The 22,460-nt window shown below is 35.9% G+C and overlaps 1 protein-coding gene across 2 annotated transcripts in view; it reads left to right on the top strand.

The window, feature by feature from the left end:
• Positions 1 to 22,460, top strand: part of FSTL5 (follistatin like 5) — a 334,169-nt gene that overhangs the window by 282,438 nt on the left and 29,271 nt on the right. For both annotated transcript variants that reach the window (XM_075091052.1, XM_075091051.1), the window contains 4 exons: positions 4,936 to 5,054; positions 12,127 to 12,276; positions 18,413 to 18,520; positions 20,044 to 20,168. In XM_075091052.1, coding sequence (XP_074947153.1) covers positions 4,936 to 5,054; positions 12,127 to 12,276; positions 18,413 to 18,520; positions 20,044 to 20,168 — 502 coding nt within the window. The remainder of the gene's footprint in view (positions 1 to 4,935; positions 5,055 to 12,126; positions 12,277 to 18,412; positions 18,521 to 20,043; positions 20,169 to 22,460) is intronic.

The raw sequence follows: 22,460 nt of genomic DNA, 5'->3' as shown, positions 1-22,460 counted from the left end.
TTAATTTGTGTTACAATAATAATACAGTATATACACACACATAAATATATCCATATATTAATCCATATGCAAAGAAACCCAAAACCATCACCATTTTTTCCAATCAGTGTTAGCCTGTTTTAAATATAGATTCTGTCTAAATAAAGCAAATATATTTGCATTTATTGCTGTTGCTTCTGGCACTGTATTATAAATGTGCTGGGTTGTTTTTGGTTTGATGGGGGGAGGGTTGCAAAATTAGGTCAGATGTCTTTGGAGGAATAGGTCCTGTAGTTGTGAAAAGGTGTCTTGCCTAAGTGATTAGATATTTGTATAGATTACATATTTGTGCAGATATTTATAGACACACGCTCAGAGAGTTTTGGGGCATAACAACTTGGAAGGGGGGATATAGACCACCCAACCAGGATGAAGAGGTAGGCAAAATATTCTATAAGCAGTTGGGAAAAATTTCACAATCACTAGCCCTTGTTCTTGGGGGGCGGGGGGGATTTCAACTTAACAGAGGTCTGCTCTAAATACAATACAATGGAAACAGTCTACAAGGTTCCTGGAGTGTGTGGAAGATACCTTCCTGAAAGAGCTGGTGAGTAAGACAAGTAGGGAAGGCACCCCGCAGGACGTGTTTGCGAACAGAGAAGGACTTGTGGATGGATGTGATGGTTGGAGGCTGTCTTGGGCATAGCCATCGTGAAATACCAGAGTTTTTCATTCTTTGAGAAGTCAGGAGAGGGGTCAGTAGAACTGCTACCTTGGAGTTCTGGAGGGCAAGAGTTTGGCCTGTCTCTAGTTGACAGAGTCCCTTGGGAGGTAGTCCTGAAGACCAAAAGATTCCAGGAAGGCTGGGCATTCTTCAAGGAGGAAATCTTAAAGGCACAGGAGCAGGCTGTCACCATGTGCTGTAAGACAAACCGGTGGGGAATATGACCGGCCTGGCTGAACAGGGAGCTTTTGCTGGGACTCAGGAAAAAAAGGAGAGTTTATTACTTTTGGAAGAAGGAGCAAGCAGCTGAGGAGGACTCCAACGATGTCATGAGGTTATGCAAGGAAAAAAATTTAGAAGAGCCAAAGCCCAACTAGAACTTAATCTGGCTACTGCCATAAAAGACAATAAAAAAATGGTTCTATAAATACCTCAGAAACAAAAGGAGGGCTAAGGAAACTCTCCAGCCTTTACTGGCTGTGGGGGGAAATATAGTGACAAAGGATGAGGAAAAGGCTGAGGTACTTAATGCCGCCTTTGCCACAGTCTATTAGTAAGACCAGTTGTTCTGTGGGTACTCAGGCCCCTGAGCTGGAAGACAGGGGTGGGGAGCAGAATGGAGCCCCCGTAATCTAGGGGGAAATGGTTAGTGACCTGCTACACCACCTGGGCACACACAAGTCTGTGGGGCTGGATGGGATCCATGCAAGGGTACCAAGGGAGCCGATGGAAGTGCTCACCAAGCCACTTTCCATCACTTACCAGCAGTCCTGGCTAACTGGGGAGGTCCCAATTGACTGGAAGCTAGCAAATGTGATGCTCGTCTACAAGAAGGGGTAGAAGGAGGATCCAGGAAACTACAGGCATGTTGGTCTGATCTTGGTGCCAGGGAAGGTTATGAAGCAGACCATCTTGAATGCCATCACGCAGCATGTACAGGACAACCAGGTGATCAGGTCCAGTCAACATGGGTTTATGAAAGGTGGGTCCTGCTTGACTAACCTGATCTCCTTCTAGGACCAGGTGACCTGCCTTGTAGGTGCGGCTGTGGATGTTGTCTACCAAGACTTCAGTAAAGCCTTTGAAACTGTTTCCCACCATATTCTGGAGAAACTGGCTGCTCATGGCTTAGACAGGCTTATGCTTCACTGGGTGAAACACTGGCTGGATGGCCGAGCCCAAAGAGTCATGAACGGTGTTCCCCAGGGCTCGGTTTTGGGTCCAATTCTGTTTAATATCTTTATCAATGATCTGGATGAGGGGACTGAGTGTGCCCTCAGTAAGTTTACAGATGACACCAAGTTGGGCAGGAGTATTGATCTGCTGTAGGGTAAGAATGCTCTACAGAGGGATCTGAACATGCTGGATCGATGGGCCAAGGTCAATTGTATGAGGTTCAACAAGGGTAAGCGCTGGGTCCTGCACTTGGGTCACAACAACCCCATGTAACGCTACAGGCTTGGGGAGGAGTGGCTGGAGAGCTGCCTGGTGGAAAAGGACCTGGGGGTGTTGGTTGACAGCCAGCTGAACATGAGCCAGCAGTGTGCTCAGGTGGCCAAGAAGGCCAACAGCACCCTGGCTTGTATCAGGAACAGCATGGCCAGCAGGAGCAGGGAAGTGATTATGCCCTGTACTCAGCACTGTTGAGGCTGCACCTGGAATACTATGTTCAGTTTTGGGCCCTTCAGTGCAGGAAAGATATTGAGTTGCTGGAGCGTGTCCAAAGAAGGGCAGCGAAGCTGGTGAAGGGTCTGGAGAGCACAAGTGTTATGAGGAGAGGCTGAGGGAAGTGGGGTTGTTTGGTTGTTTATCCTGGAGAAGAGGAGGCTGAGGGGAGACCTTATCGCTCTCTACAGCTGCCTAAAAGGAGGTTGTAGTGAGGTGGGTCTCTGTGCTGCCACGTAATAAGTGATAGGACAAGAAGAAATGGCTTCAACTTGCACCAGGGGAAGTTTAGATTGGATATTAGGAAGAATTTCTTCACCAAAAGGGTTGTCAAACATTGCAACAGGCTGCCCAACCAGGAAGTTTTTGAGTCACCATCACTGGAGGTATTTAAAAGATGTGTAGAAGTGTTGCTTAGGGACAGGGTTAAGTGGTGGACTTGGCAGTGTTGGGTTGATGGTTGGACTTGATGATCCTAGAGGTCTTTTCCAACCTAAATGATACTATGATTCTGTGATTATTTCATTGGAATATGGTTCCTTATATGAACTGACTTCTTTAACTCGTTATTGAAATGGAAGGACATTTCTTACTGTGTCTCTTTTCAACTGTTCTTCAAAAAACAGTGATATTACTATACAGGCTTTGGAAACAAAGCCTTAAAATTTTGGGCTCGGTTACTGTACATGAATATTATCTGTACATTGGAAAGCCTGCCTTGGAATATTGGTAACTGAGGAGGAAGTTTTACGAGTCTGCGTATCAAACATCTGTATTACTTAGGGCTATCAGCTGATTTACTTCCTCACGTTCTGGTATTACTTATCCTGCTAATAACTATAATATACTTTAGTCAGTGAGACCAGGGAGAAGGGAAAACCTTGTTTTGTCCCAAGACAGCTCCACTTATTTATTTGTCACCAAGATACAATAAGCCAGTTGCTCAGCTGTAGATCTCTACATTGTGTTCACTGGTAGGAGCAGCCTAACCTCAGTCAGGCTTACCTACAAATTCCAGCTGTTCTTACAGGATGCAATGTCAGACATTTTTAAAGAAAGACCTTGATGTGTTATCTTACGTAGGCCGAATGATTTACCTGCAAAGACATACAAAAGTATTCCATTGACCAGAGTAGGCATTGCCCTTAGTGCACCTTATGCTCAGAATAGGTGTGGTTGGTGAATTTTTCTTGAACCTGAGCCAACTTCTGTGCTACACAAATGTAGCATAGACAAATTTTTGGTAACCTATTAATAGATAGATTTGAGATGAAATGATGAAAACCATGCTAGGAGACTGTCCCCACTTTCTTTTTAGGAAAACTTGGCCAGATGTGGGAAATGATTCTACAAGATTTCTCAATGATAATTGAACTTGGTTGTTCTGGGCATGGCCTGGCCACTTTATGCATATTACTAGCTTTTAAATGACTGTATTACCTATGTTATTCCTAATGGGGACTGGGAACCTTTATGTATGTGTGTACATACATACCTCTGTACACAAACACATACTTCCCTCCCTCCCTTAATGTTCTTGTTATATTCTTTGATATTAAGATGTGTTCCTTCTCTATTAACATAGGTTTTCCTTCAGAATTTAGGATAAGCAGAATTTCAGACTCAAATATATTTTTCCTGGATCTTATTACTCTGTGTTCCTATACTAAATATCGTTATATCAAGTGTAAGCTTAGGCCCTGTACCCAGGATACATGTACATTTTTGTCATTGTAGCCTACAGTTTAGCTGTCAGAGTTGGTTATAATGGTGAATTTTCATATAATTTTACAAATATTAACTCCAATAAATATTAAATCATCCATCATATCATCCACCTACTAAATCAACAACTGTTGTCTTAATATGCACATAGTGTAAACTAAGGAGACTGACCTTTTTTGTGGTCATGAGCATGGGCACAGATATTATGAGACTTCATGCTACAGCTCTGGTTCCCACCTTCTCCACAAAACATTGCATCATGCCTCTCATTCAGCAACATTGTGGTAAAAGGATTGAATAGTTCTATAAACATTTGTGTCCCTTCAGACTTGGAATGAGTATCTGCCCAAATCTGGCTTTGCAATAAAATACAGTAGAGACTATTTCCTTTTCTGACTGAATGAAATGTCAAATAAGGGCTTATAACAAAGATTCAGAACTTCTCTCTCAATGTTATAAAGAAATTACTTTAACTCTTCCATTCCTCAGAAAAAAGAAAAATAAGAATACATGTAGAATTTATATTAATTTGGTTTCAATGTAGATGATTTCACAAGATCACTTTCATTATTGCAGCTGTCAAACTATATCTTTCTAGATCTGTATTCATAAAGACACAGTCTTGCCAATGGAGAAAACTATGTGAAATACATTCTGAATAACGTAACAATTTTGTTTCAGTTTTACAGCCAAAGTTCCCCTAGGATTAGCTGTATTAGCACTATATGCATTAATGATTTGATCTTACACCAAAAATGTGATGAGGCTTTTAGTTCAAGACAAGGATTTTCTTTTTTGTCATTATTTAATTTTATACATTTCAATGTGTTTTTGTTCCTAAGGTCTGGGAATTGGGAACATGTTTTATGTTTTTTATGAAGATGGCATCAAAGTAATACAACCAGTGGAATGTGAATTTCAGAGACATATTAAGCCTAGTGAAAAACTCCTCGGTTTTCAGGCAAGTTATTTTTTTAAATTTATTTGTAGTTTTTTCTCAATTATAGTTTTCTTTAAATAAGAGTTTATTATTGCTAGTTTAGTGTTTTCTGCTTGATAAATTCAGATATGTCTTCTTAATTAATGAGAAACTTATAATGGTGGACTCAAAATTTCCTGTATTTTCCTTGATCAAATTCAAACTTTCAATCTCTCTTTTAGATTGGGTATTCCCTGTATACTTTTCAAACCCTTTATTTTGTTTGGCTGTCTTTCTCTTTTCCCAGTCCTTCCCTTTAACAGCTCCCTACTCTTTATTTCTGATTTGTTTGTTGTTGTTGTTTGTTTTTTCTCCCCATCCCCCAAGTTAAGTGCATCTCTGTGAATCAGGGATTGATTCTCTCTATTAAATGTAAGATCTAAAGTTACTATTTTTAATGGTTTCTTTTTCTCCACTGGATGTTTGTCTGTATTAAACTGTCAGCTATCATGAGGTAAACCCCTGTCCTGATAAACACTCTTACAGCTCCACTGAAGTTAGTGGAGATGATTGATGCTTTGACTCCAACTTACAATTCATAGTAGTTTCAGTATCTTTATTGTTAACAGATTGATGGCTGATTTACCAAATTCTGTGCATTTAAGGAGTAGTTTCCATGTGTAGCATACTTAAAACAGTAGTGTATTCTCCACTTCCATTTATTCTTTTGTTGTTTTTACCTTACGGCTAATCAAATTGCTAGCTGACATGATGCATGTTCTCACAGGAACGCTTGGTACTAGTCACTACATCAAGACTTGTTCCATATAATCTATCACCTTTCAAAAATAATAACTCTTTCTCATTATTTGGATGTGAATGGGTGACCTTGAAATACATAATAACCCATGAGCTGGACACCTTGGGTTTTTTCCCTAATACCTAAAGCACACTGAAATAACAGCAGAACTGTCTCAATGGAATTTGCCTCTTCAGTTATCATTATTGATGTCAAAGGCTGCTGTACTCAGCAGCAAGCTTTATTTCAGTGCGAATAATTATGCTTTGAACAGCTAATCATACCTTGATTTGTGCTGCTTAAGTGAAATTAGGTTGACACAGCCAAAAATAAGCCAAAGAGCTTTTTTATGGGTGTTTAATTCAAAGGCTGATTATTTAAGAAGTCTGTTAAAATTTTATTGGTCTAAAGTGCAGTCTAGATTTTAAGTGTATTTTTATTGAAATGTGGTAATAATCAGGATGGATAAGTAAAAGTTGTTTCCTTTTTGTAGCTTTCAAACCTAAAGTAGCATAATAATTATGTCCTTCCCTCCTGAAAAACAAAAAAAAAGAAAAAAAAAAATGGGAGAGAGACCAGGAAAGTAGGCTACTTAATTGCTTTCATTTTAAAGTAGGTATAGACTTGTCCTTCTTTGAGGATCTTTGATTTGTGGATAGGTGTGGTAAACATATAGCCAGACATTAAGCTTTGTACCTACATGCATGTCATTTTGTCAGTTAAATTCAACAACATTTCTACTTATTCCCTGAACACTGAAAGAATCTTCCCTCACATATGGTGGTTAATAAATCTTTATTCCTGCAAGAGAGATCAGAAATATGTGGAAAATATATCCTTATGTTTTTCTACTCATAGTGACATCGTTGTTCACTCTGCATTCCAAAAGAAGGAAAAATTGATAAATAGGTTTCGGTAAAAATTCTGAACTTTTGAAAAACCAATTTAAGATTACCTTCCTCCTAGAAAAAAGATGAAACACAGGCTTGAAAGAATTCCCTGCATATACTGCTAATACTGTGACAACAGTAGTGTATTCTTGAAAAAACTCGTTGACTATGAAGTTTTAGACAACTGTTATTCCTTTGAAGAATATCATATCTTCCTCGAGCCTCTTTGGAAAATCTGTTTTCTCTAAATAAGAATAACAAAATAACCCAGTTCTGTCCTAGGAGCAGATTTTTATCAAGTTCAGCATGTGATTGTTTAGTGCTAAGAGTTCATGTCATAAATTACTAGTTAGTAACTCTCTTTGAGTCTGTCATATAACTTTGCTAATCAGAGATGTTGGTATACTGCATGTTTTGAGGTGGCTTTACGTAGCCTTTCACATCTACAGCAGCTATCACTAATAAAATCTTGGTCACTTATCTCTTAACATATACCTAAAGGAAATACATGCTTGTTAAACCTCTCCCATTTCTTTACACTTTTCTGAATTAGCTGTTCAAGTGATAAGTAAAACCCCAGTAGACCTGTTTCAGTGCCAAACATTTACTAAACTGTAGGAACATTTCTATATTGTGCAGCACAGTTTAGGTACTAGAAGTGTTACAGAAATTGTCTGGATATTGCACGTGTTCCTCCTGGGTTTCCTGTTCACCTGCCAGCAAAATAAATTACCCTTAGCTGAGCTCCTGTAAAAGAATGAACTCAGGTGTTTTCTACATGGCACTGCATTGTATTATGAACAAATGTTGCAGTAGTTACACATGTACATATTTAGGTATGCTAATTTTGCCAAAGGTAAATACAGTTTCTGTAACTATATACTTCAGAACCCTTATCTAAATATTTAATTGCCTCTTATGCAACTGAGTATCAATACTGCAAAGCACTTTAGTGTGTGTCTAACATGGGAATCAGTTAGACTTTCATTGTGTTTAAAGTGAAGCGAAAGATTTAATGCTTTACTGGATCATTATGGTTCAGAGGAATATAAAGAGCTTCCTTGTCTCCTTCCCAGAATCTCCTAAATTACTTGAATCTTCTAAGTTAACATCAAATGAATGTAGACTTTTATTAGGCTGATAGTGACAATTCTAGATGCATACAGAGAGAAATAAACTTTTTTTCTGTTTTCTGATGCAGGTTAATGTCCAGTTATACCAGCTTTGAAAGCTATTTGTTTAACCTGTTGTCAAATAGATCCTTAACCATGGTCCAAGTAGAGTCTTTCAGCTATTATATGTCTCATCATTCTGAAGTGTTTGGGACATTTTCCTCACTAACATGTAACCTCTATTTATTTTCTGCAAATTAATATTATCCAGAGCCTTTAAATTCTAATTCCTATGCAAAAGTGTTTTTATTTTCCCTTCCAAATGAATCCCAATTTAAAAATTATTTCACTCCCCTGGGAGTGGGGAAAGATTCAATTAAAGCATATGCCTTTGTTGAGACCAGTGGAAAAATCCTTTTGCTTTCAACGTGATCCAGATTTCCTCCTTATTACAAGAACTTGCGCATAATGGCCATATTTCAATAAGCTAGGCCATCTCACACTTGAATATATGCTGGAGGTGGGAGCAAAATTCTTGATTTCAAAGTAATTAATGTGACTACATGGTAGAGCAAAGTTTCCACAGGAAATTATTTTGAAACACACTTTTTAGTCCACAGAAACTGGTTTGGTTTACACTCGTACAGCACAGTAAGTGTAGTAAATGCAAGATTGTTAATCTTTGTTCAAAAAAAACTGTGAAAAAGGTCCACAGTCTGATTTTTACTACAGAATGTCAAGTAAACAGTAATTTAATATAGAATAAGTGATATATAAATTCATGTCTTAATACATGCACTGTTGTAATCTGTTGATGTCACCTTACTCTTAGACAGTCATAGCATAGACATTTCATCATACTGTTTAAAGAGCTTGACTCAAATCTTGTTAGAACACTCTTAGAACATTAAGTCTAAGTTTATAAACATAGTATTTGCACATATAAATCTACAAGTACTTGTTTTCTTTTGATAATTTCTTGCCCCAGACTACTTTGAAAAACTTTCTCTAAGGATTTATTTTCCTCCATCTGCTGACTTGTTACAGGGCAAGTCGCTTTTTGATTAAAAAGTCTGGGGGGGGAAACAATGTAATAAATTAATATTTTATCAGATGTTCGCTTTTTTCAGAGAGAATAAATTAGGAAAAAATAAATTCATCACATTTTAATTAGAAGAAGAAAATGGTGGGTTTATGCTTATATTTTAAGAAGAAATTATTTTAACCAATTACTCAGCCACTGGGAAAATTAATATGGAGACTCAGAACTACTGCCTGTAATGTAAAAGAAATCCAAACTGTCTAATCAGATAAATGTTAACTTTTCAAAAACAAGATTCCAGTTCCATTGATTGAAGTTATTTCTGGGGCATCTAGATAAATGTGGGTTTGAATAACTAGAGAAACTACTGCATAAATAGATTCATGCTGGCAAACTCGGTTTTGGATATGAGAATTTTGGTGCATAATTTTCATGTTACTTTGCAGAAACGAGTTTTTTCATTTTATTTTAATTTTTCAGTTTTGGGGGGCAAAGTGAGAGTTGGCATTGGATTACAGAAATCTATGGCAACATAAACAATATTCTAGAAGCACTAACCTGCATTTGTATAGGTAGATTTATTTTTTACTTAATATTTTTTATTTTAGACCTGAGAAAGTGTCATGCTTTCTACTTGCTCTATTTAAAGTGGAACAAGAGGAGTAAGTTTTATGAATTATATAGATAATAAGAATCATGCCCTGTAGTTTCTAATTTAAATATATATGTATGTGTATACATCTGTATACGTATATTAAAAACCTATGTTGTTTTTACATATAATTAATATACTTCAGTCAGTATTTTATACTCAGATTCAGGAAGATGTTTGAGGTGGTTTAACTCTCGGTATAGTTATAAGTGCCTAACTCATGTATTTTCCTGTTCTGCTATACTACCCACAATGGGAGGTATGATTAGTGTTATCACTTACACTGATCTATATGATGCCGTGTGAGAGAAACCTAGATTCCTTCAGGAGGAGTTGGTGTTATTTTTAAATTATTTATTGAACGTGTCCTTGTAGAATTCACAGCACAAAAAAACTGGGGTAAACTAAGGCGAGTCCCTGAGAGACACGACTGAAAAGAATGACACAGTAGAGAGTTGTTATAAACATTTACAGATGCATTATGTGAAGAAGGTGTTCTCTGAGGAAGAAAGAGGACTCTGTAGAACAGTCTAAAAGTAATCTGTTTGGATAAAACATGGAACTAAGAAAAGGCATATTCAGAATGAATATAAAAAATAATTTGAGATCAGTGAAACAACCTTCCAATTGAAGTGAAAATTACACAGAAGGCAAATAACAATAGATCATTGATCTGATGATTGCACACCGTATTAGACATACTTGTTTATGTTGACACTTCACTTTATGCAATGAAAAGCTTTTAGCCACATTTAGGAATGAAAGTCCTGTTTGTCACCATGACTATCATTCTTTAAAAAACAGATTTTAAAATTCTCATTTCAAAGTGCATGGATTTTACTCTTTTTACTTATTTCTAAGTTCTGCTGAAGTTCCTGATTATGTGCCATCCCATAGTATCTGAGTTTAGCAACCTTTTGTTATCAACGTGATTTCTGAAAGACCTTCCCTTTGTTGAGGTTTAAGAACCACATAGGGTCAAGCCGTGTCTTTCGATGTCCTATCAAGAAACTCCCTCTGTTAGAGCTAGAAATTTATTTATTTCTTATTTTGACATATAAAGATTGAATGTATTTTCTCAAACATACAGAGCAGGCAAAGAATGTTGATGATACAGAAAAGTTAGTGTTGAAATGCATCATCATCTTCTTGAAAACCATTGCTTAGTGCTGGATATGCAGTTCTGTCACAATATTTTTCTCCTTTCTAAAAGGAGCCCGACGCTTAGAAACAGAATTCTTGTTTAAGATCTCATCGACTCTTGCTGTTCATTCTATATTGAAGTCATCATCTGCTGACATATCATAGTTATTTTCACAGCGACCAGTTGTGATGTATCAGACAGAGCATTCTAAATTAGGAATAAGCAGCAGATCAGTGCTAAAAAGAAAAAATACTTATGATTTGGTGAAATTGCCCCTTGTGATAAAAGGAAAAAAAAAAAAAAGGGAAAAGAAGAATAGGTCAGAAAAACAAAAAAGCTTAACACATGCTGTACATCTCCAAGTGGACTATTTTTCAGGTCCTTGTTTTTACATAAATTTGCTGTCCATTATAGGAAAGAAATCATGATATTTCATAAAGGGAATTTCCAAATACGGTAACGTATTTGACCAACTATCTTTTAATTTTGATAAAAGCACGCCTTCACTGGGAATATATACTTACAAATAGACAGAGAAAGAAATGTATAGATGATGAGTGGGAATATATTTGTATAAAAATATGAACAGAGAGCTTGTAAACTACAGACAGCTATTTTGACTGTGAGTGCATAGTTATATGTAGTATGAAATATGAACGTGAAATATGAATTCACTGAAGTCAACAGGAATTTTGCTTGTTTCAAATTCATCCTTTTGCAGGGGTAGAAGAGCAAAGGGGGAAGGAATGATAGTAAGAAGCCATTTAGATTTGTATTGGATTTAACACTAGTGAGATAGGCCACGAGAATGTCTTGCAGCAGTAGCCGCCAAACTTCTTGACTTTTGAAGCAACTTATCAGTTGTCCATGTGACCAAAAAAGCAGATCCTTCTAACTGCTGCTGCTTTGCCCCTATACCATGTGACAACTTGCACCACACCTCCTTCTCTTCCTCTCCATTTTTACATTATCATCTTCCCAATTTAGTATTTGCCTGCCTTACTGCTGTGTTCTCAGATATAAGTGTAAGCCATGTCTATAACTGCCTTCTTTTGCAAGACACTGGCATGGTGCAGATGGGGAAGCCTGCTAGCTACTGCACAGTAGCGACCCAACTAATTTGTTTTCTGTTTTTAAGGTCTCCTGGCTCTTGCTCACTCTATTTCTACAGGTATTATTGTTTCAAATGGGTTTCTTTCTCAGGACAAGAACACTAATTGTCTGAATGCCTAGAAAGCACTCAAAAAAGCTGGTGTATGGTTTACACTACAGTGCTTGTGAGTTGTGCAGTGCTTACAACATGAAGTTTGGCTAACATCTATGTCCTGCTGTTGCCTATCCTTTTTCCTTCCCTAAATTTTCTGATATTTTATTTTGCAGTTAAAAAAGAATAATAATAATAATATATTTTGCCTCTCTATTGCATTGTTGGCTGGTTTGATTCTTATACTTTCCCTGTTTCTGTTGAATTATAGGGTGAAGTTTGTCCCAAAGCAAATGGAGATCCTGTTCAGCGGTGTGTATGGGCAACTGCTGTTAATGTAAAAGACAAGTTTATTTATGTAACTCAGCCCACACTTGACAGAATTCTTATTGTTGATGTACAGTCACAGAAAGTTATACAGGTATTTATTTCTAATTTTTAAGTTAATATCTAACTTGGACACAAGAATTTAAGGTTTTACTTCATATTTTGGAAAAATGCAATTAGCTTGAGAGTAAACACAATAATGAGAAAAAAAGCACATCTACTTTTGACATTTAGCAGCAGTTTATGTTTAGTGACCGTTCTTGTCAGTAGGCAATTGGGAGTGAGAGATCAACATGAAAATACCTTTTATAAATATTGATCAAATAGTTGAGGAAATGAGTTCTTTAGGAAGTTTCTGGCTTGAGATACTTTTCATTTGAAAATGAAGATTCATTTAAAAAGAGTCTTATTACAGGAATGTGTCTGTCAGTTTTGACAAGAAACGTCAGGGTGTTAGGTTTCACTACAGAAGCTGAAGGACTGTTATTCAGTAAGCATTTAGACAGAGAGATTACTGGAATTGTGGAATACCCAACACCACTCTTAGCCAAGATTGCAGTCTGAGTTCTAACTTCTCTATTCCTCCAACTCTGTACATAGTACTATCAGTTTCTCAGTCTCTGGGATGCTGGAGATACTCTGCTTAGTCAAAAGAATCCATTGGGGAGAAGAAAGAAATCAATGCTGTGGTACAGGGATTAATGCACTCATATAGTTCGTGGACAACCAAGATACAAGGTAATGCTAAAATGAATATTAGGTTTTTTGAGAAGTACAGTTTTGTCAGGAGAGCCTGGTATAATCCAAATGGTCAGCAGTCTCACAGGGATGGAGTAAAAATTTGATGTTTAGTTGCCACCACTCAAACCAAATACTTATAACCACTTACTCTTGTCTCTCTTTCTTTCTTTTTTTCCCTTTGGTAGTATAAATTACATCATTGTACTATAAGGTTAAATAAGGGATTTACATGAGGACATATTTTAGTCTGGAATTGTTAAAGATATATGAAAATGCATTTAGCAAATACAAGCCATAAACTCATTCAATTCTAAAAATTTTCTGAATATGAACAGAGTTTTAAAGACTTACTATGTTTGTATTAACAAGGCATATGGAACAGGTAAAATCATAATTTTTTTTGCTATTTGTTTTCTGCCTAGTATTTCCCCATATTATACTCTTTTTTAATCAGACACATACTTTAGAGTATATTTCATTATATAGTCTTTAGTCTTTCAGAATGGTGTCATTTGACCAGAAAGATGAGCTTTATTTCACTTCCGGTGGCAAAAAATTTCAATCCATTATAGTTGGAGACTGTCAACCATCTTGTCATCAAACAAGGGACTTGTTTTTTTGGTTACTTTTGTGTATTTGTGGATGTTTTCTAAAGTACATTACATATCATATAAAATCTTGAAATTTACTTTAAAAGCGGGGTTGTTCTTTTTCTGAAATAAATTTATTTCCTGGGCAAAGAGCTCTGAAGCTAGTGTTAATAACTTACTAACAATCCTGCTCTAATACTCAGAAGAAAGGGCACTTGTATGTGAAAGTGATAAAGAGGTTTCGACACCACACTGGGTGTTCTGAGTCAAATTTTAATCATACAAATGTGCCTAACATCTAGAGGGTTACTTACAGTATCATCACGTTCTTAGGAAACAGGTGTTCTTTAGCTAAACAAAACATGGATTTTTAAAATTAGAAATCTAATTTAAATTGTTAATAAAATGTTTAAATAAAGCTTTCCTTCATGCCTTTTGCCTTTTTCACTAATAAATGAATGAAAATTTTATTATATAAATAGATTATATATCATACATTAGACTCCAGAGCACCATTATTGAGGCCTTTACACACTTGAAGGGGCTTATAAAAAAGATGGGGACAGATTTTTTAATAGGGCCTATAGTGAGAAGATGAGGGTTACTTGTTTTAAAGTAAAAGAGGGTGGATGCACGCTAGATATACAGAGGAAATATTTTACAGTGAGTATGTTGAAACACTGGAACAGATTCCTGAGAAAGATGGTAGACGTCCCATCCCTGGCAACTTTCAAGGTCAGGTTGGACGGGAGTTTGAGCAACCTGATCTAATTGAAGATGTGCCTGCTCACTGCAGGGGGATTGGACTAGGTGACCCTTAAAGGTCCCTTCCAACCCAACCCATCCTATGATATTAGTATACATATGTATTACATATATCTTAATGTAAAATTTAAAAATACATAGAAAATTACAATTTTAAAATTACATTACCTTGACAAATAAATTTAATAAACATCTTCATTTTCTGCCTTCTGTATTCTGTATCAGCTGGTTCAGTAGATACAGCTTCCTCAAAACCTGACCTATCCAAATGGTGACAGGGTCTGATAAAATGTTTTATTCAAAAAGTTCATAATAAAAAGTAATTACCTTTTTTGTTCTTTTTTTCAGTTAAAATAACCTTTGCATATCAAAGTAGAAATTAACTGAGTGGATAATGAATTTTTGTTTTCTGAAAATAAGACTTTTTTTACAGCTAATTCAATATATTTCTTCAGGAAGAGAGAGTAGGAAACCATAGTCTTACTACAATCCACAGATTTCAAGGACTGGAATCTCTGGCAATGGTTTCCCTGGTCTCTGGCTGACATTCAAGTGTCGTGTTGCTTTTCCTACAGATGATGGATGAAATACCAATTTAATTGCATTTATTAGCATTTAAACTTCAGTGGCAAGTGCATGTTATGCCTTTTGAGCTCACTGAAAAATATTAGAGAAGTTGGAGGTTCTTTTAAACTTAGATTTTATGGAATAGTTTGATAGACTCTTCTAATTTGCCTTCAGGTACATTAGTTATTATTTTACTAAGTTCTTTACCATTAACTGTTTAGAGAGACTTACCACAATGTTGTATGTTAATTAAGGAGTAAAACTCAATAAATTAGCCACTAACTAAAAGTAGACCCCTCCCCCAGAAACAAGTAAAGCAATCCTCCAGTTTTTGGATCGAGTTAGTTAGGCTGCTGTTCTATCACATAAATAGTCAAGGTTCTGTAATGAGCTGAAAAACAGACATACAGGATGCCTAGGCATTACACAGGGCTTTGTGCACGAAGTCTGTGCTCCTTAGCAAACATATTGAGCTAAAACTGGATACTCTACGAGCCTTCATGCCTGTCCAGGAAGAAAAACCTTTCACTATCAAAGAAATTTTATTTTGCAGGATAGAACAGCATTGCGTCTCCATTACTTTAATGATAACCAGATAGTGAACTTAGGGAAGTATGGAATAAAATTTATCCCATCTGTGGAAACTTTTGCAGGAACGAAAGTCTCAGTTTTGGTGGTTCTAGGATGTTTAGACGTTAATGATAAATTATCTTTCCATTTCACAATACTTAACACAGACATTTGGTAAGACAATCTGACTAAGGGGTAATAGATGAGCAGTTAAGTAAATCAAACCAAATGTGTTACTGTCACTTTTGGTCACCTGAGTAGAATTTCTGCTATTTGTTCCTGACCTGAAAATTATTTCCTAGGATACACTTAGCCAAATACATAGGAAAAGTATTCTGGGACTTGCTCTGTGTCCAGCTTAACCATGTTGATATTCAAAATAGACTTAAAAAACCAAAATCCAAACACAAGTAAAAGTAGTTGCAAACAAAATAAATCCTGAAAGCACAAAACCTGTACAATCTTTTACACATAGTTATAAGACTATAAAAGATGAAACCACGTTTATTTTACAGATGGCTTTTAGAATTGAAGCAAGGCTAACTTGGAATTAAATGACAAGAGATACTTTGATCAGCATTTATTATAACAGGCACAGCCCTGTCTTCCTTATCTTTTAACAATAAGCATTTATTTTAGTTTTTGCAAGCAACAAGATTTTTTCTAACCTTTAAATGTTGCTCTACTCATATATGCACGTACATAAACACTCATACAAACAGGAAGCAAGGAAAGGAGTTTAATTTCTCGATCAGATCAGTCTGTTTTCATTACCTTCATTAACAGCACAGCAAAAAATCAAAATGTAATTGATTTTTGGAAAATAGATACTAAGCTGTTCATAAATGAGAGCATTTTGCTTACTAGACTGCCTTTTCTCTAAGTGTCACATTACTACAGATGATATTATTTACATTTTAACTATTTCTAGTCTATATCTTAAAGAAGAAACCACCTATCTGCTCTGTAAGAACAAGTTTTCAAAAATGCATACTCTGGTAGGAACAAACACGGAGAAAACCTCATGTTTTGAAAATGAGCAGCCCTCTAATAAAAGTTCTGTCAAGGTGCAAAAAAGCTAACAACTAAAAATGTATTTGAATGGGCTGTAAGTTGTGTAACTGGTGTTTTCTGTGTAAAAATAATGTTTATTTGGTTTTGCATTTTATGGTGCTTTCTCTGAAGTACTACTGTGTGTGTTATATTTATTCCTTTCTACTGTGAAAGTTAGAGATGTGTGTACAGGTGCACATGTAACAACTAGATTTGAGGATGTTTTATTTCTATGATCATTATACCAAAATAAGTACTTAAAGAAGATTCTAGAGCAGAATAAATTGAAATGTATTGGAAACATAGATGGTCTCTTTTTAGAGAGAAATAGGTAGAACTTTTGATTTAGCCAGGTAATTCTCATCATAAAGTCAAGAGAAGTATTTGCTACCATTTGTAAATTCTTCACAAGCACTGTCACCTGCAATTGTCCCATATTGCTTAGCAGCGCAGCATTAATAGGGATGACTTAAAGGCATGCTGGAATAAACAGAGCTCATCATCGTTCAGTCCACACCATGCTGCTGGCAGATCAGCCTGGCTAGCTGGAAACGGCTGTGAAAGCCTGCGTCCAAAACACTCAGCTCCTTTCTGCTGCCGGCTCCTCTCTTGGGAGCTGCATTACCTGTGCTTGACTCTACAGGCAATTCCTATTCCTCCTCCTCCTGGCAGTGCTATGGCCTAGACCCTGAATGTAGCTGGCACTCATTCAGCAGAACACATATGGGTCCGACCTTTTGTCTGGGGAAGCCAAAAGGAAATCTGCCACACCTGAACAAATTAGCTATATAACAGCCCAAGTATTATTTTAGACAACTTGTCTTCTAGCCTGCAGCAGAAAAATATTATCAAACACAAATGACCTTTTTCGAGGGGTGCCTTTCTGATTTTAAATGAGCCGGTGAGCAACCTGGCCTCATTTTCCATTTTCAAAAGGAAAAACAAATTCTGTCTAGATGAAGCTGTGGCTTGCGGCACCTCAGGAGTACAGTTAAGTATCATCAGCAGACTCAGCCAGCCATTAGTGCATTATCTTGAGGATCTACATCATTAGTTTAAATTAGGTTCACTTAATTAGCCAGCTGGTTCTCTCCTTGACAAACTGATAAACAAGCTGTGCTTTAGAGGTCCATAATGGTGAGACTAAAAAACGATTTCCACTTTTTTTTTTTCCTGCTTTAATGATGAAAATAGAGAAGTAATCCCCCCAGTTGTTTACCTCGTGCAGAATGTCTCTTAATCAAATACACTGTCCTCCCATTTCATACCTCGGAAGTCTTCAGTTCTTCTCATAACAAAGGAAGTGTCGAGCTCAACTATCTAAAAGGTTTGTAGTCTCAAGAGACCGTGCTCAAGGCTGTAGGGAGAACACTTTGGTTCTAATCACAAGTCTACCAAAAGTAGAAATTGTAATTGGAAAACATGAAAACAATCTTTCCATATTCACGAGAATATACCCAGTTTAGCAGAGGCAGGAAGCTTTGGGAGTAACAACATTGTGTTGGTTTTATGCAGGACTGTGTAGTAACACCTTGGACTGATTTCAGTGTGACTTGAGAATATGCTTCCCTTTTTAGGCATTTCCCAATAACTGGTGTAGCTTTTAAACTGATATGTATAAAGTGAGAGTGATGGTAAGGAAGGAAGATAAGTGCTTTTTTTACTTGATTTGAAAACTTTGTTTTCAGTTTCTTAATAGATTCAGTATAATGTAATTTTGATGCCAAATATCAGAGCCCACAATGAATTAAAAATCACTTTTTCAGCAGTTCACTAACAATTAATCGGAGGGCTGTTTCAAAAATTGACAATGTATATTTTTAAATGCAATCTGAAAACATCAGGAAATGTGTGTCCAGTCATCAATTTAATGCAAGCATATATATTATTTTTATTTTGAAAATGTTACAGAAACCAAGAATTTCTATTTTTATTATGCTTCAGGCAGTAAGTACAGATCCTGTTCCAGTGAAACTACACTATGATAAATCACATGATCAAGTCTGGGTGCTGAGCTGGGGAAACATGGAAAAGAATTCACCAACTTTGCAGGTGAGGTGATCAAAATGATAACATGTAAGGAGATATAAACAAGTTGAACCTTTATGTAATTGCAACATTTTCTATATTTTCCTTTAAGCATTATTATAATGATTCCAGTAGGGGCAGTGAAATGATGTCAGGTAACCAGAAAACAATTCAAACAACCGACTTTGCTAAAAAAGTTAGAGATTATTTTCAAAACCCTTACTCAAAAGTGACAATGCTGAATTGATAGGACAAGGAATACAGCTGAAAGCAGCAACGTTTTGTAACTGCCAGTCTTTAGAGTGCAAGCTGTTGCTGTTTATGGTGTTTTTTCCCTTATTAGAGGATTAACTAGACTTCAGGTATATTCCAATTTCACTAAAATTATTTTGATGCTTTGGAGGTGACAAGCTCCATCTTTACTTATTGCTTTTTTGAGATGTAAAATGTTAAATAACGTTACTCTTCTCATGCCTCTCAGCAGTGACAAGCCTAGGGGCAGTCCCTAAAGAAACATTTCAAGAAGCTGTGCTTGCGTTCCTATTTTTTCCCTACTTTCCATTCCTTATTTAAAGTAATCCCCTGAGAATACGGTGATTGTCTTTATGTCATAATTTCAAAATTACTTTTTATTTCAATGTATTTTCATTTTCTTTAGAAGTAAATGAAATCCTTATGTATTTTAAAAACATATACAAGGCAAAGAATAGAAACTGAAACACATGGCTCAAGCAGAAAATGAGTAATGTTGAAAATACCTTTTAGCACTTAAAGACTTAGTAACTACAAGTATGCAAGGTAATTAGTGGGAGTTTAGCTGTCACTTCTCCCCAGAAAATGACTGATAATTGAGTTAATCTTACCATGTTTTAAAGCAGCTGATCATCGTCACTCCTTTTCTTCCTTACAATATAGATAATCAAATATTTTCCTTTTTTAAATGTGCTCTTAAGTGCACGTAGGTGAATATCACAGTGGCTATAATATGGAATTGTATTTTATTCACCCATAAACATTTACCTCAGAGAAGGTCCAAGATTTGGAGATTCAAGGAAAATTGGTCAAATCACCTTGTTCTTCTGAAATATGTCTGTGCTACGTTGAATTACCTTTTGATAAACAAGAACTGGGGAGTATGCATAGCCATAGCTTTCTGTGGATCAGCTGATAATATCTTTTCACTCACTTAAACTGAAGTAATTAAGAAATTTAATTTCGTTCTAGGATCTAATGTAAAAAAAAAAAGGTAAACAAAACTTAGTTTGCACTAAGAATTTAGTAATGTAAATGAATAAATGTGGGCTCAGCAGGGAAAAAAAAAAGAGGAAAAAAGTAAACAGGAAGATTAAGTGGTCAGGTATGTAACAGTTCTCTGAAATCTGTAATGCCAGTCAGCTTTATTCATTGTCATTTGTGTTCTTTTTATTGGTAACTGAAGGATAATACAAGAGATGGAATACAGAGGCTATCCTGTATTAATTTATTTGTATAGAGATTAAATTTTGAAAGAGTATTTCCATAGTTTGTAATTATGTTGCCTTATGTAGGTAATAGCACAAGCCAGTGGGAGTGTTCCTCATCACACGATCCATACTCAGCCAGTGGGAAGGCAGTTTGACAGGGTAGATGACTTTTTCATTCCGGCTACAACCCTCATCATTACCCATATAAGGTAAGGTTTAGCTGAATTATAATTAAATTTCAAATGAGCTATAGCATTGTCTCCAAAGAAAATATAATTTTAAAACATTGAAAATCTGAGACCATACCACCTACTTCAGTATTGTTTTGCAACACTCTTTTTCATAAACAAACGAAATGGAAGTTTTATTGAAAATAACCTAGATATCAGAAAAAAAACACATTTATTAGAGTTTTTCTTCCTTATCTCACCACATGTTCAAAAGTTCCACTGATCTACCTACTAAAACTGAGATGTAATTTCATCTGGGGTTTTCTTGAGGAATTGATAAGTGTAATTTTTGGATAATTCCCAAACTTAGGAACATAAATTTTAATTTGTAAAGCTTACTAATTTCTTCTACTGCTCAGAGCAGTTGCTATATATAGTATTTGCCATATTGTATTACATGCATGTTGTAGTAGAGGTATTCTCTTGATTAATGGACCAGAAAAAAAACACTTTTAGAATTTTAAAAGGAATTATGATACAACATAACTTAACTGTTTTTTCATCATGCTGTCTGTTTTTAAAACAAACCATGACTATGCAACATAAACTCTGTTTAGACACATGAATAAAATTTGTCTTATTATCATGGGTGCTGAGTTTATGATGTCAAAATGGTTTATATTATAATCCATGCCAGGAAACACTGCAAATTCTTGCGACCTTAGTTATTTATCTCAGTGAATGTAGGGTTGTCTTTGTTTTTGTCCAAAGAACATACAAGTTCTGGCCTTGAGAGAAATACTTTAAGTATGGAAGAATGGAACAAAGTGACCAGCTGGATTTTAAGAGACACATGGGACAGAGAAAGAGAGTGTGAGGAAAAGAGGGCAACACTTAATACAGGCATAAAGCAGAATGCTTTTTAAGATCTCCCTAAGGCCTCTTAAATGAAAAATCTATTTTTCTTCCTGAAAATACCTAGGTCAATACTTCCTGTAAGAATGTGACATATGATTTTCTTGTCATATTTTTTCTGTAACATTTCTACCTGTAGGGATTGAAAAATTCTGCAATCTAGGATTTGTACATGTGCATATTGCATTAATACATATTAGCACTGTGTACGTTTAGGACTGTTAGGTCCTTTGCAAGGTGATATAGATCTATTTTGACTCAAAACACTTCTGCAGATAATTAGCTCAATTGTATATTCTGTTCTTCCAAGGTCAAGTTTCTTTTCTATAGAAATGCTTTCATCAGGATGATCTTAACTGTCCTACAACTATGAGACGTCATTCACTTTTAGCTAAAATCTCAAATCGTGTATGTAAATATACATCTCCATTTAAAAAAAGATTTAATTTCTGATTGTAGTGAGTGGTAGTCTTTTAAATGTGAAAACATGCAATTTAGGATGATTTTACAATTGATTCCAGAATTTACTCTCTATGTGCCTGTGATGAATTTAGTCTTCTGTATCAAAAAGCATTCGGTTTCTCCTAAAGAATTTGTTGAGGAAAGATAAATTTTTTTTTTAATTTTCTACAAAACTCTTAACTAACAAGTAAATTAGCAATCAGCCATATGCAATTTAAAAAGGAACGTGTAAATTAATATAGCTGAATAGTAAATTGACTCTAAGTACCATTACTGCCACGTTTCTTGAATTGAGTAGCTAAATGCACATTGTGTCCCTGAAGTAATCTGCAGTCCTCGCACTCAGCCTTAGAAAAGCATTAAATAATTCTGCTACATTTGGAACCAGTATGCCTTGAGAGAACAAAAGTTACTGCTTCATAAGCTACCAAGTACTAAAGATACTACCCCAACTGAACTGACATTTAGATACATTAATTTTCACGTAAAGCAGAAAACAAAAAGATGGATAGGGATAGACATCATACAAGGAGGGCAATCAGGATTGGTAAAAGAAAAATAGGCCCATTCCAAAGCTAGAGAGGAACTCGTCTAACTCAAACAACTTTAAGTTGATATTTTGCCTGAATAGGTCAAGTAGGCACTTTCTTCTTTGCATGGTGAGTCACAGCTACCTTCAGCTGATGAGTCATTCCACCTATCCTATATGCAACTTAGAAGAAGAGAATTAAAGAATAAAAGAAAACCCACAGAAATATAAAAGGAATATGAAATTCAATAAACAGTGAAAGAATACAATTGGACAAGTGGCTGCAGACACATAATAAACATAGACATCAATTCAAGCCTCATATAATTATCTTGATGTGAATTTTGCCTTTTTTTTTTTTGCATTCATATGCCAGATAAAGACCAAAAGAAACTTTCTGAAGTCTGACAAAAATCCTGCAGTAC

Source organism: Phalacrocorax aristotelis, chromosome 4, assembly GCF_949628215.1.
Source record: "Phalacrocorax aristotelis chromosome 4, bGulAri2.1, whole genome shotgun sequence".
Taxonomy (NCBI): Eukaryota; Metazoa; Chordata; class Aves; order Suliformes; family Phalacrocoracidae; genus Phalacrocorax; species Phalacrocorax aristotelis.
Note: the sequence above shows the minus strand (reverse complement) of the source record. Positions and strands in the feature narration are given on the sequence as shown.